The sequence below is a fragment of the Ovis aries genome, chromosome 3, assembly GCF_016772045.2.
Source record: "Ovis aries strain OAR_USU_Benz2616 breed Rambouillet chromosome 3, ARS-UI_Ramb_v3.0, whole genome shotgun sequence".
NCBI lineage: Eukaryota > Metazoa > Chordata > Mammalia > Artiodactyla > Bovidae > Ovis > Ovis aries.
Window position 1 is genome coordinate 164,545,630 of NC_056056.1, and position 22,883 is coordinate 164,568,512.

The window sequence follows — 22,883 nt, forward strand, 5'->3', positions numbered from 1 at the left end:
ACTTACACATTTCTGGAATATCCCTTTGGATCAGTTGCCTGATGGAAAAGATAAACGTGGGGCAGAACTTCAAGGGAGTAAAATGGTTTTTTTTAAGCTTAATAGCTGAGAAATAAGGATGCTCAAACGGAAAATGTGCTGGGCTACAATCTAGATGACAGAGCTGCTATGATCTGAGGCAAGTGGTTACTTTTCAGTTTGTGTTTCAGTACCAAAAGAAAAGTAGATAAATGCTGCATATCCTCCAGATTCATGTTGATGCATGGCAAAACCAGTACAATATTGTAAAGTAATTAGCCTCCAATTAAAATAAATAAATTTATATTTAATAAAAGATTAAAAAAATAGAAATGTTTCCATATGTATATTTTTAGCAAATCACAGAAGATGCCAAACATTAATGATTTCAATGGAATTATAGACAAATCTTTAAGTGAATATATTTCCTATTAAATAACATAATTCAGCTATTTAGTCTATCTATTTTATTATACATATATATAAGTATACAGCATTCTCATGTTATGTTAATTACTTCATATATTAATATTAAAATAAAATTAATAATCATTAAACATTTTAAAGTTTATTTGCTAAGAAAATCTTTAATTGATTTATATCATATAAAGTAATGAGTGGTGCACAAAGAAAAATGGGCTGCTACTTTAGTCTTTTAAATTTCATTTTTGATCTTTTGAAGAAAATGAGATCATCTGTTTCTGTTTTTAAGCAGTGGAGTCTTCTAATAAATACATGACAGAAAAAAGGAAAAATGAATATTTCATAGGATTATTCCAACAAAATTGCAAGGGATTACATTAAATGGACAAAATAAAGAGTATAAATTTCATTTATCATCTCTCAGTAGTATGATTTATTGTATAAAGATTTTCTAATTAGAATGAGAAGTATTATATAAAGTACAAATCACATACATGTTTTAATATATAATGAAAGTAAGTTGAAAGAAAATGACATCAGCATGAATTAGAGAGAATGTTTTAGAATTGTATTAATGATGAGGACATTGATCATAATAAATTATATCTTTCATCTCTTCCCTTTTAATACACTTTTCACCTGCTGCTGCTGCTAAGGCGCTTCAGTCGTGTCTGACTCTGTGCGATCCCACAGACGGCAGCCCACCAGGCTCCCCTGTCCCTGGGATTCTCCAGGCAAGAACACTGGAGTGGGTTGCCATTTCCTTTCCAATGCATGAAAGTGAAAAGTGAAAGTGAAGTCGCTCAGCCGTGTCCTACTCCTAGCGACACCATGGACTGCAGCCCACCAGGCTCCTCCACCCATGGGATTTTCCAGGCGAGAGTACTAGAGTGGGAATGCCATTGCCTTCTCCGACTTTTCATCTAAATATATTTAAAAGAAGAGAGAGAAATGAACCACACTGTGATCACAGAGTTTGTCCTTCTAGGCCTTTCTGATGATCCTGACCTTCAGATTGTGATTTTCCTGTTTTTATTTATCACATATGTATTAAGTGTCACTGGAAACCTGACTATCATCACCCTAACCTGGGTGGACTTCCATCTCCAGACACCAATGTACTTCTTCCTCCGAAACTTCTCTTTCTTAGAAATCTGCTTTACTACTGTGTGCATCCCTAGATTTCTGGGAGCAATTATTACCAAAGACAAGACTATTTCTTACAACAATTGTGCAGCCCAACTATTTTTCTCTATTTTCATGGGGGTGACTGAATTTTACATTCTAACCGCCATGTCCTATGACCGCTATGTTGCCATCTGCAAGCCCCTGCATTACACAACCATCATGAGCAGGAAACTCTGCAGCCTGCTTGTGCTCTGTGCTTGGCTCAGTGGGTTTCTGACCATTTTCCTGCCCCTTATGCTTCTCCTCCAGCTGGATTACTGTGCTTCCAATGTCATTGATCACTTTTTGTGTGACTATTTCCCCCTTTTACAATTGTCTTGTTCAGATACATGGCTCCTAGAAGTAATGGGTTTTTACTTTGCTTTGGTTAGTTTGCTATTCACTTTGGCCTTAGTGATTTTGTCATATATGTACATTGTCAGGACTATTTTGAGAATTCCATCTGCCAGTCAGAGAAAAAAGGCCTTCTCCACTTGTTCCTCTCACATGATTGTCATTTTCATCTCCTATGGAAGCTGTATATTCATGTATGCTAATCCCTCAGCCAAAGAAAAGGCATCAATGACAAAAGGAGTGGCTATTCTCAATACTTCTGTGGCCCCCATGCTGAACCCCTTCATCTACACTCTGAGAAACCAGCAAGTGAAACAAGCTTTCAAAGACATGGTCTATAAAGCAGTGTTTTCTGCTAATAAATGATTTTTGGGGGGTCAAAAACACTTTAAAGAACAATTAGGTTAAATTTTTAAATTCCTAAATATTTGTATAACTTTGCTTGTGGTTTATATCCTCTTACCATCCACATGACTGCTAATATCTACTTTTTCAATCTATTTCTTCAATTTCTCCAGTCATTGTTTATTGATATTTAAAGTATAGTAAAAGTTATTTATCCTACAGCATATTCTAGAATAGAATTGTATTTCTAAGACATACTTTAGAGCATTAAGTTAAAAACTGTTTTAATCCTGTAAATATCAGTCCCTAAAATGATCATATGATATCACATTGTGCTTTAAATGTGAAGTTTCAAAATTAGTGTGTAATATCTGATGTATTTTCAAGACGAACACTAATAATTTCTTAACATTAAAGAATCTACCTGTTATATATTATAATACAGTAAATTCATTCCAAAAATATCATATGTAGTAGTGCATTGCACTTTAAATGTAGTTCTTTATATTTTGTGAAATTAAGTGCATATTTTCAAGGTAAATATTTATCAAGATATTATGTATTAATTATAGAATTTCCTTGTTCTGTATCACTTAAAAAATACTGATATTTAAAAATTCAAAAAATCAACTAAAACTAAAACACTTCCACTTTCTTGAGCTCATTAATTGCATTTATGACAGTTATTTTAACTTTTTTTGTCAGATATTTACTTAACTCCATTTTTTTGGGTCTATGTTTTGAGATTTATTTTGTCTGTTTGATTGGGTCACTTTTCTGTTGTTGTTTTTTTTTAATGTTCCTTTTAACTGTGTTGTTATCTACACATTTGACAAAACAACCACCTTTACAGGGGAATCCATCACCATTCAGTCCACCTAGAGATTCTGAGGGGTCTTTTAAATATTTTCTGAGGCTGTGTCTTTTCAGATTTGTGTATGAAGATTCCTAACTAGAAGATTTTATCTTTTTTTTTTTTTTTTTTGCTTGGAGCCCATAGTCTCTTGCTTCCTCTGTTTCTGTTTGCTGTCACTCAGCTCCTTGAAGCAACAGCACATCACCCAGCCCTTTTTTGCCTTCAGTAGCCCTTAGGCATTTATAGTATGTCACATCCTATAGAGGCCCCAAGGAAAACTACACAGACACTAGTGCTTCCCCAGTCCCCAAAAAGCCCAGATGCCAGATATATGCTCCACACTATTCTTTTTCCCTTTGGGGGAGAGTCACTGAGTTGCACTGGCCTCAGTCTGCTACAGATGGGTCTTCCGGACATAAAATTTTCCAAATAATCCTCTTATATTGTCATAAAACATGTATTAACTAAGTTACATCCTTCTAAATTATTTGAATCTCACTTTATAGCCTAGTATATGATCAGAGTTTTGTAAACATTTCTCATACATCTGAGAATTATATGTAATGGTAGTTGAATGCATTGTTCTATTTGAGTCAGCTAGTATATACAAGTTCATTAATCACATGATTTAAATCTGTGCTTTTACTCTTTGCACCATTACTGAGTTACTTAAAATTTCCAAAACAACTATGGAGCAGTTTCATTCTGTTCATAGTCATGCCATGTTTTTATTTATTTATTTATTTTAAATACAAATTTATTTATTTTAATTGGGGCTAATTACTTTACAGTAATGTATTGGTTTTGCCATACATCAACATGTTTTTATTTTTTTAAATATTAACACTGTATATTTTTGAAGACCCAAATGTGAGATCGTTATATCTTCTGGGACATAATTGTTTATCATTATGAAAAACCACCAATTCCTCTCTATCTGAAGCACACTTTTTTTCTTTAATGTCAGTATTATCAGCATATTAAATATATATATTATACATTACTTTTATGGCATAGTTTGTGCCTATCAATCATTTACTTTGAGTGGATGTTAGCATATTAGGTAGAACATCTGAAACCAGGTACATATTTTTATGTATTTGTCAGCTAGTTATTAGGTTTTCACAATAAGAGCATAAATATGGGTAGAGGAAGAGGATGTAATCCACCAGAAATTTATTTTAAAGAAGTCTAAGTCATCTCTTCATAAATTTTACTTTTGCCTTCTGGACCTGTTCAGGTGTGATCTCCCAAGTACTCTCTCCCTTTAATGATAGATTGTTGTTGTAAATGACCTGATTTATCAATCAGAAGGTCAAGTAATACTCAGTTAATTATGGAAAGCTCAAATCTAATGGTCAATTGAGGTCCTGTGTTTGGGCCTTTAGTTTCTTCTAGGACCCAGTAGAAAGCCAGGGAGCATTGTCCCAAAGGAACATGTTTATCTGTGAAAGATTGTTTCACAATCACAGTTTGTGTTATGAATGCTTACTTGTGATGAAGCCTTAAAGGATTCCATTTGTCACTGATCGTTCAAGTAACATTGGAATTTCTTGGTCATTTGGCCCATGCAAAATTTCATATGGAAAAGCAAACATGATAGATAATTAGGAAATCTTGAGAAATAAGAGTGATAGGAGAGGACTAACCATACAAATATTAAAATATGACCTCAGGCTTCTATAACAGAAACATGTACTCAGGTAAGAAAATAGAGATAAATGGAGAAAAAAAAAGTGACTGACACATTTCTGAGTATGCCTAATTGCATAAACGTTTGAAATATTCTTATTGTTCACATAATCCAAAGATAAAATTAAGCAGGGAATACACTAAAATTAAATACACACCACTGAGCATATTGTTGTAAAGTAAAAAAAAAAAAAAATTCTAGCCATGTAGGGAGCAGAGCAAAAAACTAATAAAAGTAATTTTTCAATTTTACCTTTCAAATTCAAAGATAATTTTTCAATTATTTTGACAATTCATCATCAGTAAGATGGGAACTGCAGAGAAAATTTGAACTTTATTTAATATATTTGTTTTTATAATAGTGTAACAACTCAGATATGCAGATGGCACCACCCTTATGGCAGAAAGTGAAGAGGAACTAAAAAGCCTCTTGATGAAAGTGAAAGAGGAGAGCGAAAAAATTGGCTTAAAGCTCAACATTCAGAAAATGAAGATCATAGCATCCGGTCCCATCACTTCATTGGAAATAGATGGGGAAACAGTAGAAGCAGTGTCAGACTTTATTTTTGGGGGCTCCAAAATCACTGCAGACAGTGACTGCAGCCATGAAATTAAAAGACGCTTACTCCTTGGAAGGAAAGTTATGACCAACCTAGATAGTATATTCAAAACCAGAGACATTAGTTTGCCGACTAAGGTCCATCTAGTCAAGGCTATGGTTTTTCCTGTGGTCATGTATGGATGTGACACTTGGACTGTGAAGAAGGCTGAGTGCCGAAGAATTGATGCTTTTGAACTGTGGTGTTGGAGAAGACTCTTGAAGATCCCTTGGACTGCAAGGAAATCCAACCAGTCCATTCTGAATGAGATCAACCCTGGGATTTCTTTGGAAGGAATGATGCTAAAGCTGAAGCTCCAGTACTTTGGCCACCTCATGCGGAGAGTTGACTCATTGGAAAAGACTCTGATGCTGGAGGGATTGGGGGCAGGAGGAGAAGGGGACGACTGAGGATGAGATGGCTGGATGGCATGACTGACTCGATGGACGTTGAGTCTGAGTGAACTCCAGGAGATGGTGATGGACAGGGAGGCCTGGCGTGCTGCAATTCATGGGGTCACAAAGAGTTGGACACAACTGAGCGACTGAACTGAACTGAACTGAACAACTCAGAAACTATTTTATGTGTGTTTTAAACTAAATAATTGATAGGCTAACAGATTTACATTGGAGCCTGGCTTCTCACGGCAGAGAAAGATTTGATGTTGTATAAGAGAAGTTGAAAAATTCTGTTATTGGATTAGAATAAAATTGTCAGTGTGATGCTATTGGTTTTTATGTATTTCCTTTCTCCATTTCATGAAAGTTCCAAGGAGTAATGATAGTTCAATAGCAAAACCCCACAAAGCTTCCAGATGCATGGTTCTAAGCATCATTTCTTGCTAAAAATAGTTTCTGAGAACTGGAGAAATGGTTGAGTACAGGACTAAATATTTGAAGGATACGATGAACTAGAGTATCTTATTGTTCCAGAAAGTGTAGCAACATGTCAACAAAGGACTCACTTAGAAGGAGTACTCTATATCCTCTATATCCGGACATTTGAGCACTGAAATAAATAATTATATAAATAGATAATAATACATTAATTATAAAACACTTCAAAATAAATTAATAAATTGTTAATAGGATTAGAGAAAAGAGTGTTGTCCTTTATGGTAAGATCCCAACTAATAGATGTAAAAGAAATGATAGATTTAGAAAAATAAATATTGTGTTAATATTAATGATACTTTATTATATATTTCCACTATCTAGATTAGAGAACAAAAAATACTGATTATAATAGATAAGAGTTTGTTAAGGAATATGATATTTATACAATCTCAAAATATTCCTGCATTGCGCAGAATATCACTGCCTAGTCATTGTTAATTACAGAGGGGAAAGTACCTTTACAGTGGAGAACTTTTTAGTAGAGAAACTAGCTAACCAGTAAGAAATACTAACATCATTGATAATATAAGCTAAGTCGCTTCAGTTGGGTAGGATTCTGTGTGACCCCATAGACGGCAGCCCACCAGGCTCCTCCGTCCCTGGAATTCTCCAGGCAAGAATAGAATGGGTTGCCATTTCCTTATCAAGCTGACATCAAATATCTCTTAACATGATGTATTGAGATGTTTCAGTCCTACTATTTGCCTATCCATGTACAACTGATACAGTCTTAGTTATGGTGGCTTTATCTGGTAGAATAATTATCCTGGTTTCCTCGCCTTCTTTTTAGGATTGCCTCAGAAGTATTGTCTTTCTGTTTTTATTGAATTTGTGTGCCATCAAGAAAGGTACACATAAAATACATGTGTAACACACCAAATTTTGAAAAAAAAATGTGCACACATGTAACCAACGGGAAGAGTGAAAATTGATTCTTATCAGACACCCAGAAACTCTAATCATGCTATCTGTACTCATTTGGAGTATTTTCTTTGAAAGCCTTATAACTTGAGACCGATACTGGTTGTTAAATAAACACTTTTGTGGTCAGAATGTTTTAAATTCTTTGACTTTTTTTTTTTCATTGAAGGACAATTACTTTTCAATGTTGTGATGGTTTCTGTCATACGGCAATGTGAATCAGTCAGAATTATGTATATATATATATCCCCTTCCTTTTTTCCCTGGTGGCTCAGACGGTAAAGCGTCTGCCTACAATATGGGAGACCCAGGTTCAGTCCCTGGGTTGGGAAGATCCTTTGGAGAAGGAAATGGCAACCCACTCCAGTACTCTTGCCTGGAGAATCCCATGGATGGAGAAGCCTGGTAGGCTACAGACCTTGGGGTCTCAGAGAGTCGGACACGACTGAGAGACTTCACTTCACTTCACTTCCTTCCTTTTGAGCCTCTTTTTTCCTGCTCCATCCCACCCCATTAGGTTGTCACAGAGTGCCAGGCTGGGCTCCCTGTGTTATATAGCAACTTATCTATTGAAGTGAAGTGAAGTCATTCAGTCATGTCCGACTCTTTGCGACCCCATGGACAGTAGCCTCTCAGGCTCCTTCGTCTATGGGATTTTCCAGGCAAGAGTGCTGGAGTGGATTGCCATTTCCTTCTCCAGGGGATCTTCCCATGTGTGTGTGTGTGTGTGTGTGTGTGTGTGTGTATATATATATATACACTACTTTCTCAATTTCTCCTAGCCTCTCCTTCCCTTGCTGTGTCCACAGTTCCATTCTCTATGTCTTCATCTCCATTTCTTCTCTGTAAATAGATTGATCAGTACTGTTTTTCTAGATTTCATATGTATACATTAATATAGGATATTTGGTTTTCTCTTTCTGACTTACTTCACTCTATATTATAGACTCTAGATTCATCCACCTCACAACTGACTGAAACTTGTTCCTTTTCATGAATGCTTGGCTTGTTATGAACCAGTTTATAATCCAGCATATGGCTATGCATGAGTGCTCAGTTGTGGCTGACTCTTTGTGATCCTGTGGACTAGAGCCTGACAGGCTCCTCTGTCCATGTGCTTAATCGCTTCAGCCATGTCCTACTGTTTTTGACTCCACGGACTATAGCCCATCATAGGGATTCTCCAGGCAAGAATACTGGAGTAGGTTGCCATGCTTTACTCCAGAGTCCCCTGTCCATAGGATTGTTCAAACAAAAAATTTTAAAGTATTTTTAGCCTAGTTCCTATAAGTTAAATGGCGATTTTAAAAGAATTCTGTGGAAAACACACACAGTGGCATAGAGTAACAAATTCTTTTTTAAATTAAATTTATTTACCTTAATTGGAGGTAAATTACTTTACAATATTGTATTGGTTTTGCCATATATCAACATGAATCCACCACAGGTATACATGTTCTCCCAATCCTGAACCCCCTCCCACTTCCTCCCCGCACCATCCATCTGGGTCGTTTCAGTGCACCAGCCCCAAGCATCCAGTATCATGCATCGAAGCTGGACTGGCAATTCATTTCATATATAATATCATACAGGTTTCAATGCCATTCTCCCAAATCATCCCACCCTCTCCCTCTCCCACAGGGTCCAAAAGACTGTTCTATACATCTGTGTCTCTTTTGCTGTCTCACATACAGGGTTATTGTTACCATCTTTCTAAATTCCATATATATGCATTAGTATACTGTATTGGTGTTTTTCTTCCTGGCTTACTTCACTCTGTATAATAGGCTCCAGTTTCGTCCACCTCATTAGAACTGATTCAAATGTGTTCTTTTTAATGGCTGAGTAACACTCCATTTTGTATATGTAACACAGCTTTCTTATCCATTCATCTGCTGATGGACATCTAGGTTGCTTCCATGTCCTGGCTATTATAAACAGTGCTGCGATGAACATTGGGGTACATGTGTCTCTTTCAATTCTGGTTTCCTCAGTGTGTATGCCCAGCAGTGGGATTGCTGGGTCATAAGGCAGTTCTATTTCCAGTTTTTTAAGGAATCTCCACACTGTTCTCCATAGTGGCTGTAGTAGTTTGCATTCCCACCAACAGTGTAAGAGGGTTCCCTTTTCTCCACACCCTCTCCAGCATTTATTGCTTGTAGATTTTGGATTGCAGCTATTCTGACTGGTATGAAATGGTACCTCATTGTAGTTTTGATTTGCATTTCTCTGATAATGAGTGATATTGAGCATCTTTTCATGTGTTTGTTAGCCATCTGTATGTCTTCTTTGGAGAAATGTCTATTTAGTTCTTTGGCCCATTTTTTGATTGGGTCGTTTATTTTCTGGAATTGAGCTGCACGAGTTGCTTGTATATTTTTGACATTAGTTGTTTGTCAGTTGCTTTATTTGCTATTATTTTCTCCATTCTGAAAGCTGTCTTTTCAACTTGCTTTTAGTTTCCTTTGTTGTGCAGAAACTTTTAAGTTTAATTAGATCCCATTTGTTTATTTTTGCTTTTATTTCCAATATTCTGGGAGGGGGGATCAAAGAGGATCCTGCTATGATGTATGTTAGAGAGTGTTTTGCCTACATTCTCCTCTAGGAGTTTTATAGTTTCTGGCCTTACATTTAGATCTTTAATCCATTTTGAGTTTATTTTTGTGTATGGTGTTAGAAAATGTTCTAGTTTCATTCTTTTACAAGTGGTTGACCAGTTTTCCAAGCACCGCTTGTTAAACAGATTGTCTTTAATCCATTGCATATTCTTGCCTCCTTTGTCAAAGACAAGGTGTCCATAGGTGCGTGGATTTATCTCTGGGCTTTCTATTTTGTTCCATTGATCTATATTTCTGTCTTTGTGCCAGTACCATACTGTCTTGATGACTGTGGTTTTGTAGTAGAGCTTTTAAAGAGAGTTATATTTTATTGTTGTTTCAAAGATCTCCCAAGTTAGATCAGTATGGCATAACACTCTCTAATAAATTCCAGTTAGTCTATGAATAATTCTCTTTTATTTCAGCTCTTCTGTTTCTGTTTTCTCCTGAAAGTTACTCAGAAGAAGAAAAAAAAAATGAGAAACTACACAGAAATAAGAGAGTTTATCCTCCTGGGACTGTCAGATGACCCACAAGTTCAGGTTGTGATCTTTGTCTTTCTGCTCATCATCTATATGCTCAGCATCACTGGGAACTTGACCATTATCATCCTGACCCTGCTGGATCCCCACCTCCAAACCCTCATGTGTTTTTTCCTCAGAATTTCTCCATATTAGAGGTGTCATTCACAACTGTCACTATATCCAGATCTGGCTACCATTATTATAGGAGATAAAACCATTTCTCTTAATGATTGCATGGCTCAGTTATTTTTATTTTTTCATTCTCTTTGGAGTCACTGAGTTTTATCTTCTGGCTGCCATGTCCTATGACCGTTATATAGCCATTTGAAAACTGCTGCATTACATGGCCATCATGAATCATAGAGTCTGCACACTGCTTGTCTTGGCTTCTTGACTGGCTTCATTCTTGATCACATTTCCACTACTCATCTTCTCCCTACAGCTTGATTATTGCAGGTCCAATGTTATTGAAATCATACTTGTAATTTGCCCCCCTTTTACAACTTTCTTGTTTAGACACCAAATTCCTAGAGATAATGGTATTTTCTTGTGCTGTGTTTACTCTGATATTCACTTTGGCATTAATAATTCTGTCCTCTACATATATCATCAGAACAATTTTGAGGATCCCTTCTACTACTCAGAGGACAAAGGCCTTTCCACGTGTTCTTCCCACATGATTGCCATCTCTATCTCTTTTGGAAGCTGCATTTTCATGTACATGAATCCATCAGCAAAGGACAGGGTCTCTTTGAGTGAGGGAGTAGCTGTGCTAAATACCTCTGTAGCCCCCATGCTAAACCCATTTATCCATACCTTAAGGAATTAGCAAGTTAAGCAAGCCTTCATGGATATGGCAAGGAAGAATGTACTTTTCTCATGGAAATGAAAAAATAAAAGTCTTATTTATTAGAGGCATAAATTAGAGGCATAATGAAATGCAATTAAATAAAACTCAGAGCTTTTCAAAATCTATTAATAGTCATATTGTCTCCATGAAGTTATTTTTCATTACTCATATTTTCATTGACAGCAGCTTTGCAAGCATACTGTATACATTTTTTTTCTATTCATATTCCCATCCTTCTCTCATACACTTCCCTACTTTTGGGCTCAGCTTTTCATTCTGTGCTTCCCAGTTGGCACCAGGGGTAAAGAATCCACCTGCCAATACAGGAGACACAAGAGACACAGCTTCAATCCTTGGGTGGGGAAGATCCTATGGAGTAGGAAATGGCAGCACACTCCAGTATTCTTGCCTGGAAAATTCTATGAACAGAGGATCCTGATGGGCTATGGTCCATGCTGTTGCAAAGACCAAGCATGATTGTGCAGCTGCACATGTGTATTCCACTCCGTAACTATGAAACTGCCATTTCCTTCTTTGAGACTTTTAAAATCCCATTTCTTCCACAATATTTCTTGGGAAATTAAATTCAGACAGAAAGAAGCAGAACAAGAATGTGTGAGAGAGACCTGTGTTTCATGATTTCTGTCTTTCTAGAAATTCAGGAAACAACAAATCATGCTAAACACTATTTTTAATTTACTATAAAGACCGTGAACATAATCTGACCATCTTATTAGAGTATTACATATATTATTCTCTCCATACTATGGCCTACTTAGTAACTGCATAAAAAACAGCACAACTAAAAAATTAATGAAATTATGGTTTCTTGAGCAATCAAAAAACTTTTCTCATAACCCATCTTAAAATCTTCTCTGCCATATAATTTATCAATTTGAGAACAATTATGAATATATACTTTCAACAAAACTGTGAAATTGTCCCTCTTTTTGGGAATTCTAACACATATAACATAACAATTTCTAATAAAACTCTGAAGAATTAGATACTATTGGAAACTATATATGACTACATTTGCTACAGTCAGTTGTATATTTAAATTAATGCTTGATGTCAAGCTGGTTTTTTTTAATAATCAATAGCTGACACTTTTTACAACTGTCTCATATTAATGGTTATTTTGAGTTAATACTGTACACATATAATTCATTCAATTACCTAATTAAATGATAAAGAATTAATAGGGATAAAAATGCTAACATAGGCAAAATTTTACTGTATATAAATTTTAGCTTGTATTTTGTTAAAAATTTGTATGTTTAGTCTGTTTTAAGCAATATAATGTACCATTGCATTTGAAAATGTATTGATTCAAATTTAGAAGATGATTATCCAAGATCTTGGTCTCTGGCACTAAAGTAATTTTTTTTTTTTTTTTTGCTTTTCTATGAAGCCAAAATTTCAAATAATATGAATGTTACACAAACTCATCTTATATTTTCTAACCATTTTTTCTAGAAAGACTGTAATTGTAATTCATTGAGTCAAATTCTTCCTGATATGCAGATACTGTACTCATTTGAGAGATTTAGAGCCATACTTTGCTGAAAAAGAAAACAACTTTAAACAGTACTAAAGAGTTTTCCAGTTTGGAAAGACTCATGGAGCTACTATTTCCTACCTTCTTGTTGAAACAATAATTTCTACAGTTAATTGGAAATATTTGAAAATACTGAAGCTTAGAATTGGTTGGTGATGTGGCTTCTTTATATCTGAATAAAAATATATCATAAATTAGCTAGTTGTATTTCCAAGAATTAAAAGAACTGTAAAATTATTACAAAAGATATGAAGGAGTTTATGCTTACATCAGATAATGTGACTGTTTATATAATTCTACACAAACTCTTTAGTGGTTATTATTAAGATTTCAATCAGTATAAGCATTTTAATAATCAGTATCAGAAGTCAACAGAATTTGTGTCTAAAGGACACTATATCAATAATTTGGAATTTGCAGACCATAGCATCCCTGATGAAATTACTCAACTTTTCCCCTCTGTAATGCAAGTGAAGCCATAAACAATGTGCGAATGAAAGTGCTCAGGTGTGTCCAATTAAACTTTTAGCACAAAGAGGGGGTGGACCAACTGTTGCCCATGGACCACAGTTTGCACACCTCTGTTTTAGACTTTTCCATAAACATTGGCTACTATATTATTTCTTATTTAATATAAAGTAATTTGACTAAAATTTGAAAATTCAATAAAGATACAAGCATTTTAAATTTAACAGCAAAATTATTTATTTTTTATTTATTGTTAAGAAGGTAAATGAGCACAATCTTATAAAGTATTTTCAGAAAAAAGATGAGGCAAACATTTCATATTCATTTTTGGACATTTATAATGTTCATGATATCAAAAGATTAAGTGGGAAATAAAGTCACCAGCAATTTGACTCATAGATAAGGAGATAATGCACTAAAATAAACTATCAAATTAGTATTTCATTTTACATGTGGTCTTATCTCAAAGAAAATTTATCTTTAGAAAATTTGTGAAATTTGCTGCATTAAAAGACTAAAAATGAAAACAAAAATTGAAAAAGAAAATCGCATATCCTCTGATAAAATTCAATGTCTATTTATGACTTTTTAAAGTCTCTTAGTAAAACAGAATAGAACATTATTTCAGTAGCATAAGTAACCTGACTAAATAAATCATCACAACTAGATATGCTACATGCTCCTTGTCTGGCTCCAATTTAAACAAGTCAACAAAAAATGATGTTTTGAGACATCTGGGTATCTAGGTGTATGTTCCCAGTGGCTCAGTGGTAAAGAATCCTCCTGCCAATGCAGAAGACTCAGGAGACATGGGTTCAGTCTCTGGGTCAGGAAGATCCCCTCAAAGAGGAAACAGCAACCTCCTCCAATGTTCTTGCCTGGGAAATCCCATGAACAGAGGAGCCTGGTGGGCTAGAGTCCATGGGGTCTCAAAGAGTCAAACACAACTGAGCAAGTGAGCATGAAATAGCACAAGACAATACCAAAGACATTTTGCTAATTTAGCTAGCTTGGAAATTGCATCAGGGTTATATATATATATTTTAGGGATTCATCCTGAAAATATACAGAAAAGAAAAAGTATGCTGTATTAGTTCTGATTTGAAATACAACAAAATATTTAAAAGCTTTTCAAAAAACAGGTAAAGCAATATAAAATAGCCTTCATATTTATTGAATCTGCTTGATCTGTACTTGAAACTATTTCTCCAGTTAGTTCTCTATCCTAGTGTATACTTGAAAATATTCAAAATTTAAAGTTTACAGCAAACAACATTTTTAATGGTTTAAATAGTAGCTGTAGTCTTGGTAAAATCAGTTATAAGATGTGAAGGACCACTATAACTGTTTTTATTCAACACTTCCCTGGAGATTCTATCCAGGAAACTAGTTCCGCAAAAATTGAAAAAATATCAGAAAGGAGAAAACAAAATAAACAACCCAAATCATTCTTTTCAAGTAACGTGATTTTCCTTCTAGGACCTTACTGTATTTACACTGCATGCTTCTTAAAATGGAAAGTCTCTTCTCCCAGATAATCAGATGGTTAGCACCCATCCCTCCTTCAGATCTCTGTCCAAATATCACCTCAATAAAATCTACCCCATTGACACTATTTAAAATTATACTAGCCCCCCACTTCCAAGGCATTTCAGTTTTCTCTTCTATTTCAAAATAATTAGCATATGAAATACTACATAGTTTACTAGTTAACTGCATTCATGCTTGCTGTCTACATTCTCTCACATCCCTCACTCCATGAAAGCAGGGATATTTGTCCACTTTGTAGATGAACTGGTTCACTCCCAACAGTGGTGTGCTGGAGCCTGTCTGGACCACATCATAGGACTCAGCTGTGCACTGTAGCTTGAAATCTGCCACGGTGAGAGATTTGCCTTTATATTTGAAGGGGCTGGCAACCCACTCCAGGATTCTTGCCTTGATAATTCCATGGACAGAAGAGCCTGGTGGGCCACAGTCCATGGGGTCGCAATGAGTAGGACACAACTGAGCAATCAACATTTTTTTAATCTGAATAGTGATTCTTTTCATATTTTGTTTCTCAAATTCTTTAACAATCAGTTTTTAAGATATTATTAGTACTGGAGATTGATTATATGCCAAAATTATTTCAATGTATTTATTCACTCAGAAATATGTATTGCGTATCCACCACATGACTGACAGATGTTCTAAATGAGAGAATAGTAAATGTTTAACAACTGTCTCTCAGGGGTGAAGGTGAGGGACTGTTTTGTCATGTTTGCCAATTTCTATGATGCAAAGTCAAAATTCAAGGAAAATAATCACAGTAACTGTCCTGAGGAAAAGTCCAGACTTTCTGGGGAAAAAGTGTGGACTCTTTAAATACAACAATACAGAGTCAAATCTAAATCAAAATTTTGTAGACTCAATATCATGTGCTGTTTATGAAGTTGCCTCATTTACCTCAGTCATTTTGGTTTTTGACATTTTCTTTTTTAGAATAATTTTACTTATTCATTAATTTTTGGCTGCACCAGCTTTCTCTAGTTGAGACGGGGTGGGGGAGCTACTTCTACTTATGTTTTGTGAGGTTCTCATTGCTGTGGCTTCTCCTCATGTGGAGCACAGGCTGTAGGTGGCAGGGATTTCAGTAGTTGCAGCATATGTACTAAGTAATTGTGGTTTCCAGGCTCTAGAGCACAGGCTCAATATTTGTGGCATACTGTCTTAGTTGCTCCGTGGCATGTGGGACCCTCCCACATCAGAGATCGAACCCGTGTCTCCAGCATTGGCAAGTGGATTCTTTACCACTGAACCACCAGGGAAGCCCAAACATTTTCTTATTCATACTTACAAAACTGATTCACCTGTGTCTTTTAATAATGCCTCATCAGCCCTCTGTTTATTTAACACAATCCCCTGAGAAAACAGGAAAGACAAGATAAATCCAATTCTATATGTATGACTTACATGGAGAAGAAATTTCTAATCTCTTTTTCTCAAAGCAGCATTTGTAGGAAAATATAATAGTCTCTGAAGCCTAAGAAAAATATTATTCAAATTGCATGGATATATAATCACAGAATTAGGAAATAATCATTTAAAATCTGTGCATTAATACAAAGAAATTTTTTAATAAATAGTATTTTAATTATATGAAAAGGGGCAAATATAAGAAGTGTTTTATTAACCCAGCCAGTGCAACTGAATTTTTACACAGAGCTTGTATAAGAGACAAATAGCAATTATGAGTTGCAGTATAGTGAAATGTGCCCCAAATTTTGCAGTATCAGGAATGAAGGCTGTTGTAGTCAAATATTACCAGTTGAACCACAGTGAGAATATAATCTTTGAGAGCCACTGCAGAGTTAATTCACCATATTTGTTTTCAGAGTTCTATAGAAACCAAATAAATTGCTAACTCACTTCATCAACTCTGAAATTATATAATCATTGAAGTGATCAGACCATAAAATTTGAGACTAAATCAAGAAAAACCAGGAAGTAAGTAAAATTTGTTATTATTTAGGTTAATGCATATTATTACATCTCAATTATGTGTTTTAAAGTATTATTTGCATATGCGGTTGTGAATTTAGGAAATTTTTGTTATTAAAGAGAAATGGTGGTTTACTAACAAGAAAACTATTCATGCAGTCCTAAAGAAGCAGCATAGCAGTAAGTCTTGAGTTGTTCATTAGTTTTTCTTAAGTTGAATGGTTTTCTCTTATAGGAATAAAACTATAGAAATGACATCCCCTATTAAAAGGAATATCTGCTTCCCAGTAAAGGTTTTCACCATCTACTTATTCTTTTAATAAAGTAAAATTATAAAACAAAAGAAAACAAGTGTGCATTGTATGAACTAAACTATGTCTAGGCAATTATTTCTTTTAGTAGCAGAAGTTACCCTTTCTTGTGCTTTTAGTCTTTTATAAGGAAAGGAAGAAGGGATTGCATCAACCGAAGACTTAAAAAGGTAATTTGGGAGAGAGTGCCAACAAAATCTCCCCATGGGTAAACAGCCATACTTTAAAGTGAGATATTACTATGTTGTGTGGTTGTTGCTCAGGTGGTTAGTCATGTCTGACTCTTTGTGACCAATGAACTGCAGCATGCCAGTGTTCGCTGTTCTTCAATGTCTCCCGGAGTTTGCTCAAACTCATGTCCACTGAGTCGATGATGCTATGAAGGTATCTCATCTTCTGTTTTTGCCTTCTCCTCAGCCCTCAATCTTTCCCTGCATCAGGGTCTTTTAAAGTGAGTCAGCTCTTCCCATCAGGTGGCCAGATTATTGGAGCTTCAGTTTCATCATCAGTCTTTCCAGTGAATATTCAGGGTTGATTTCCTTTAGGATTGACTGATTTCATCTCCTTGCTATCTAGGACTCAAGAGTCTTCTCTAGCACCACAGTTCAAAGAAATTGATTCTTTGGCTCCAAGCCTTCTTTATGGTCCAACTCTCACATCCGTACATGACTACTTGAAAACCACAGCTTTGACTGCCTGGACCTTTGCCTGCAAAGTGATGTTTTTGTGGCTGCAGTTACCATCTGCAGTGATTTTAGAACCAAGAAAATAAAACCTGCCACTGTTTCTATTGTCCACCCTTCTGCTTGCCATGAAGTGATGGGACCAGATGCCATGATCTTAGTTTTTTGAATGTTGAGTTTTAAGCCAGGTTTTTCACTGCCCTCTTTCACCTTCATCAAGAGACTATTTATTCCTCTTCACTTTATGCCATTAATATGGTATTATCTGCATAGCGGAGGCAATTGATATTTCTCCCAGCAATCTTTATTCCAGCCTGTGATTCACCCAGCCTGGCATTTTGCATGACGCATTCTGCATATAAGTTAAATAAGCAGGGTGATAATCTTCCCTGCTGGCTCAGATGGTAATCTGTCTGCAATGCTGGAGATGCAGGTTTGATCCCTGGGTTGGGAAGATCCTCTGGATCCTCTGGAGAAGAAAATGACAACCCACTCCAGTATTCTTGCCTGGAAAATCCCATGGACAGAGGAGCCTGGTGGGCTACAATCCATGTGGTTGCAGAGTCAGACACGGCTGAGTGACTAAAACACACACACACTAACCAGCATGTGATGATATACAGCCTTGAAGTACTCCTTTCCCAGTTTTGAAACAGTCCATTGTTCCATGTCTAGTCCTTACTGTTGCTTCTTGTCCTGCATATACGTTTCTCAGGAGGCAGGTTAGATTGCCTGGTATTCTCATCTTTTAAAGAATTTTCCACAGTTTTACTATGTTGACTAGTCCCTTAAACTAGTGAAAGTCACCTAAACAAAGTGGGCCTCAGTTATGCGAAGTATAAAATGTGGAAGTAGGCATACATAAACTGTGTACACTTTCAAACTCTCTATTTAGATTAAAATGCAAACTATACTTGTTTTTATAATACTGAGGAAAGCAGAAGAATCATTAAAATATTTTTGTATGTTTTACAAAGGAAACTAAATATTTTAAAGAATAACTTGAAAACAACTAAAAATTATTAGAGAAAAAAAGCCTTATATAAGTGTTATCATATGAGTTTTATTTTATCCATAGTCTATATTAATGTATTTTTGAAGAAAAAATAATATTGAGATTCAGTTAATATTCCTTACTAGAATGAAAAGTTGAATGGAAAGTGGAGAGAGTTCTGTAGGTGAACATGTTTTTAAATTTCATTCATTATCATCATGAAGAATACTTTAAAAGCTTTGTATTCTATCCTCAAATGTATTTTGATCTTTTATTTCTTATAGGAGACACATTCATTTTCTGTTTGAATGGGGGGGAAAGGATCAGCAATGAAAAACCACACAAGACCCACAGAATTCATTCTTCTGGGGCTATCAGATGACCCAGAGCTTCAGATTGTGACTTTTTTCTTTTTAATCATCACATATATATTAAGTGTCACTGGAAATTTGACCATCATCATTCTCACCTTGGTGGACTCCCATCTACAGACACCTATGTATTTTTTCCTCAGGAACTTCTCTATATTAGAAATTTCCTTTACAACTGTCTGTATTCCTAGATTTCTGGGCACAATTATCACCAGGGACAAAACGATTTCATACAATGATTGTACAGCTCAGCTGTTTTTCTTCATTTTCTTGGGTATCACTGAATTTTATCTTCTAACTGCCATGTCCTATGATCGCTATGTAGCTATCTGCAAACCCCTGCATTACACAACCATCATGAACAATAGAGTCTGCGTATTGCTTGTCTTTTGTGCTTGGCTGGCAGGGTTCTTAAACATCTTCCCACCTGTTATTCTTTTTCTCCAGTTAGATTACTGTGGTTCTAATATCATAGATCACTTTACTTGTGACTATTTTCCTCTCTTGCAACTATCCTGCTCAGACACGTGGCTCCTTGAAGTGATTGGTTTTTACTCTGCGATAGTGATTCTACTTTTTACTTTGGCATTAATAATTCTATCCTACATGTTCATCATCAAGACAATTCTGAGACTGCCTTCTGCCAGTCAGAGAAAAAAGGCATTTTCTACATGCTCCTCTCACATGATTGTCATTTCCATCTCTTATGGAAGCTGCATATTCATGTATGCCAACCCTTCAGCAAAAGAAAAGGTATCCTTGAACAAAGGAATCGCTATTATGAATACTTCTATTCCTCCTATGATGAATCCATTTATATATTCATTGAGAAACCAGCAAGTGAAGCAAGCCTTCAAGGAGACCATCCAAAAGATGATATTTTTCTCCAGTAAATGCAAGTGATTGTATCATTAGAATAATGAAGTTCTCATTAATACTTTCTATTACTCATAATCTGTCAAAAACTCTTTCAGGACAGTTGTATGATTCCTTTTCATTTATTTCCATATTCAAATTTCCCCACACTCAACCCAATAAACTGGTTAAAGCTGACTATTGTTTCAGAATTTTCTGTAATCTTTTTTATTATAATATACTTGAATGAAGTAAAAAACATAGGTAAATGTTACAATTTTGAGGAGAAACTTTATTTTTGAAGATACACAGGCAATTTAGTTTGATGAAAAGAGTGTGAGAGTTGATGTGGACTTCTGAAATTTTCATTTTACCAGGTAATAGAAATGACATTATTAGGAAATTTTATTCTATTTGGAATTTTCAGGAAATCAAACAATGGCAATCAAGAGTGCTGGAAATACAATATAAATATCTCTTCAAATATTTTTAAAGATTAGAAATTCAAGTATATTGAACTCTTTTTACTATTAATAATACTTTTATGATAATGAGGAGAAAGAGAAGAGCAATGTTGAGATTATTTTTTGTCAGCAATTACTATATTACAGACCTATTCTAATTATTCTCTTTATATTGGCTCATTGAATCTTTCCAACAACTTTATGTCATTGTTCAGTCACTCATTCATGTCTGACTCTGTTTCCATGGACTGCAGCACACCAGGTGTCCCTGACCTTCACTAGCTCCCTGAGTTTGCTCAAACTCATTTCTATGATCTAGTAATGCCATCCAGCCATCTCATCCTCTGTTGCCCCCTTCTCCTCCTGCCCTCAATTTTTCCCAACATGATGGTCTTTTCCAGTGAGTTGGCTCTTTGAATCAGGTGGCCAAAGTTTTGGAGCTTGAACTTCAGCATCAGTCCTTCCAATGAATATTCAGAATTGATTTCCTGTAGGATTGACTGGTTTCATCTTGCAGTCCAAAGGACACTCCAGAGTCTTCTCTAGCAGCAGAGTCTGAAAGCATCAATTCTTGGGTGCTCAACCTTCTTTATGGTCCAACTCTCACACTCATACATAACTACTGGGAACAATAGCTTTCACTATATGGATCTTTGTTTGCAAAGTGATGTCTCTGCTTTTTAATATGCTATCTAGGTTCATCATAGCTTTTCTTAAAAAACTTTCTGAGGTAACTGTAATTGTTTTTCTCTTGAAGAAATGTTTACATTGTTTTTCATTTGGAAATGTTTTATATGATTATTATTTCATAGCCTGATGAAAAGGTAAAAACTGGAATTAAATTTAATTGGCAACAGAGAAGGATAAGAAAGAAAAGGGATCCAGATTGGAAAAGAAGTAAAACTTTCACTGGAGACAGCATGATACTATACAAAGAAAACTCTAAAAATACTATCAGAAAATGACTAGAGTTAATCAGTGAGTTTAGTAAGGTTTCAGGATACAAAATCAATATACAGAAATCCCTTGAATTCCTATACACTAGCACCAAAAATCCAAAAGAGAAATTAAGGAATCAATCACATTCACCAAGGCAACAACAACAACAACAACAAAAATCTAGGAATAAATGTACAAAAGAGCTGTGTAGAGGAAACAATAAGACACTGATGAAAGAAATCAAAGATGACAAATACATGAAGAAATATACCAATTCTTGGATTGGAAGAATCAGTGTCAAAATCACAGTTCTAAAAAACGCATGTGCCCTAACCTTCATTGCAGCAAAATTCACAATATCCAGGACATGGAAGCAATCTTGATGTCCCTTGACAGATGAGTGGATAAAGAAGTTGTGTTAAGCACATGCACAGAGAAGGTTGTCATAGGGTCACAAAGACCTGGCCCCTACAGAGCACACATACACAACCATACACTGGGTTATAAACTGGTTCATAAACCAAGCATCCACATAAAGGAACAAATTCAAGTCAGTTGTAGTGAGGTACATGAATCTAGAGCCTGTTATACAGAGTGAAGTAAGTCAGAAAGAGAACAACAAATGTTGTATATTAATGCATACATATCAGTTCAGTTCAAACACTCAGTCATGTCTAACACTTTGGGACCCCATGGACTGCACCATGCCAGACCTCCCTGCCCATCACCAACTCAATGAACACTGAGTCGGTGATGCCATCCAATCATCACATTCTCAGTCATCTGCTTCTCCTCCTGCCTTCAATCTTTTCCAGCATGAGGGTCTTTTCATATGGGTCCTTTCCCAGCATGAGGGTTCTTCGTATCAGATGGCCAAAGTATTGGAGTTTCAGCATCAGCATCAGTTCTTCCAATGAATATTTAAGATTGATTTCCTTTAGGATGGGCTGGTTGGATCTCCTTGTAGTCCAAGGGACTCTCAAGAGTCTTCTCCAACACCACAGTTCAAAGGCATCAATTTTTTGGCACTCAGCTTTCTTTATACTCCAACTCTCATATCCATACATGACTACTGGAAAAACCATAGCTTTGACTAAATAGATCTTTGTTGGCAAAGTAATGTCTCTGCTTTTTAATATACTGTGTAGTTTGGTCATAACTTTTCTTCCAAGGAGTAAGTGTCTTTTAATTTCATGGTTGCGGTGATCATCTGCAGTGATTTTGGAGCCCTTCAAAATGAAGTCCATCACTGTTTCCATTGTTTCCCCATCTATTTGCCATGAAGTGATGGGACTGGATGCCATGATCTTTGTTTTCTGAATGTTGAAATTTAAGCCAACTTTTTCACTCTCCTCTTTCATTTTCATCAAGAGGCTCTTCAGTTTCTCTTTGCTTTCTGCCATAAGGGTGGTGTCATCTGCATATCTGAGCTTATTGATATATCTCCTGGCAATCTTGATTTCAGCTTGTATTTTATCTAGCCCAGAGTTTCTCATGATGTACTCTGCATAT

At 35.6% G+C, this 22,883-nt stretch overlaps 2 protein-coding genes and 1 pseudogene across 2 annotated transcripts; all 3 read left to right on the plus strand.

The window, feature by feature from the left end:
• Positions 1-1,392: 1,392 nt before the first annotated feature.
• LOC101118260 (olfactory receptor 6C3-like) lies at positions 1,393-2,328 on the plus strand. Its single transcript, XM_004006618.3, has one exon. The coding sequence runs from the start codon at positions 1,393-1,395 to the stop codon at positions 2,326-2,328; it is 936 nt and encodes a 311-aa protein (XP_004006667.3).
• Positions 2,329-10,344: 8,016 nt separating this feature from the next.
• Positions 10,345-11,281, plus strand: LOC101112128 (olfactory receptor 6C1-like; annotated as a pseudogene).
• A 7,790-nt stretch (positions 11,282-19,071) lies between these two features.
• On the plus strand, positions 19,072-20,016 carry LOC114113784 (olfactory receptor 6C3-like). The gene has a single exon (XM_027965955.1). It carries the CDS (start codon positions 19,072-19,074, stop codon positions 20,014-20,016), a length of 945 nt encoding a protein of 314 aa, XP_027821756.1.
• The last annotated feature ends 2,867 nt before the right edge of the window (positions 20,017-22,883 follow it).

What these genes read in the sequence shown, in the direction of transcription:
- LOC101118260 (XM_004006618.3), top strand. Translation starts at nt 1,393, where the DNA reads ATGAACCACACTGTGATCACAGAGTTTGTCCTTCTAGGCCTTTCTGAT.
- LOC114113784 (XM_027965955.1), top strand. Translation starts at nt 19,072, where the DNA reads ATGAAAAACCACACAAGACCCACAGAATTCATTCTTCTGGGGCTATCA.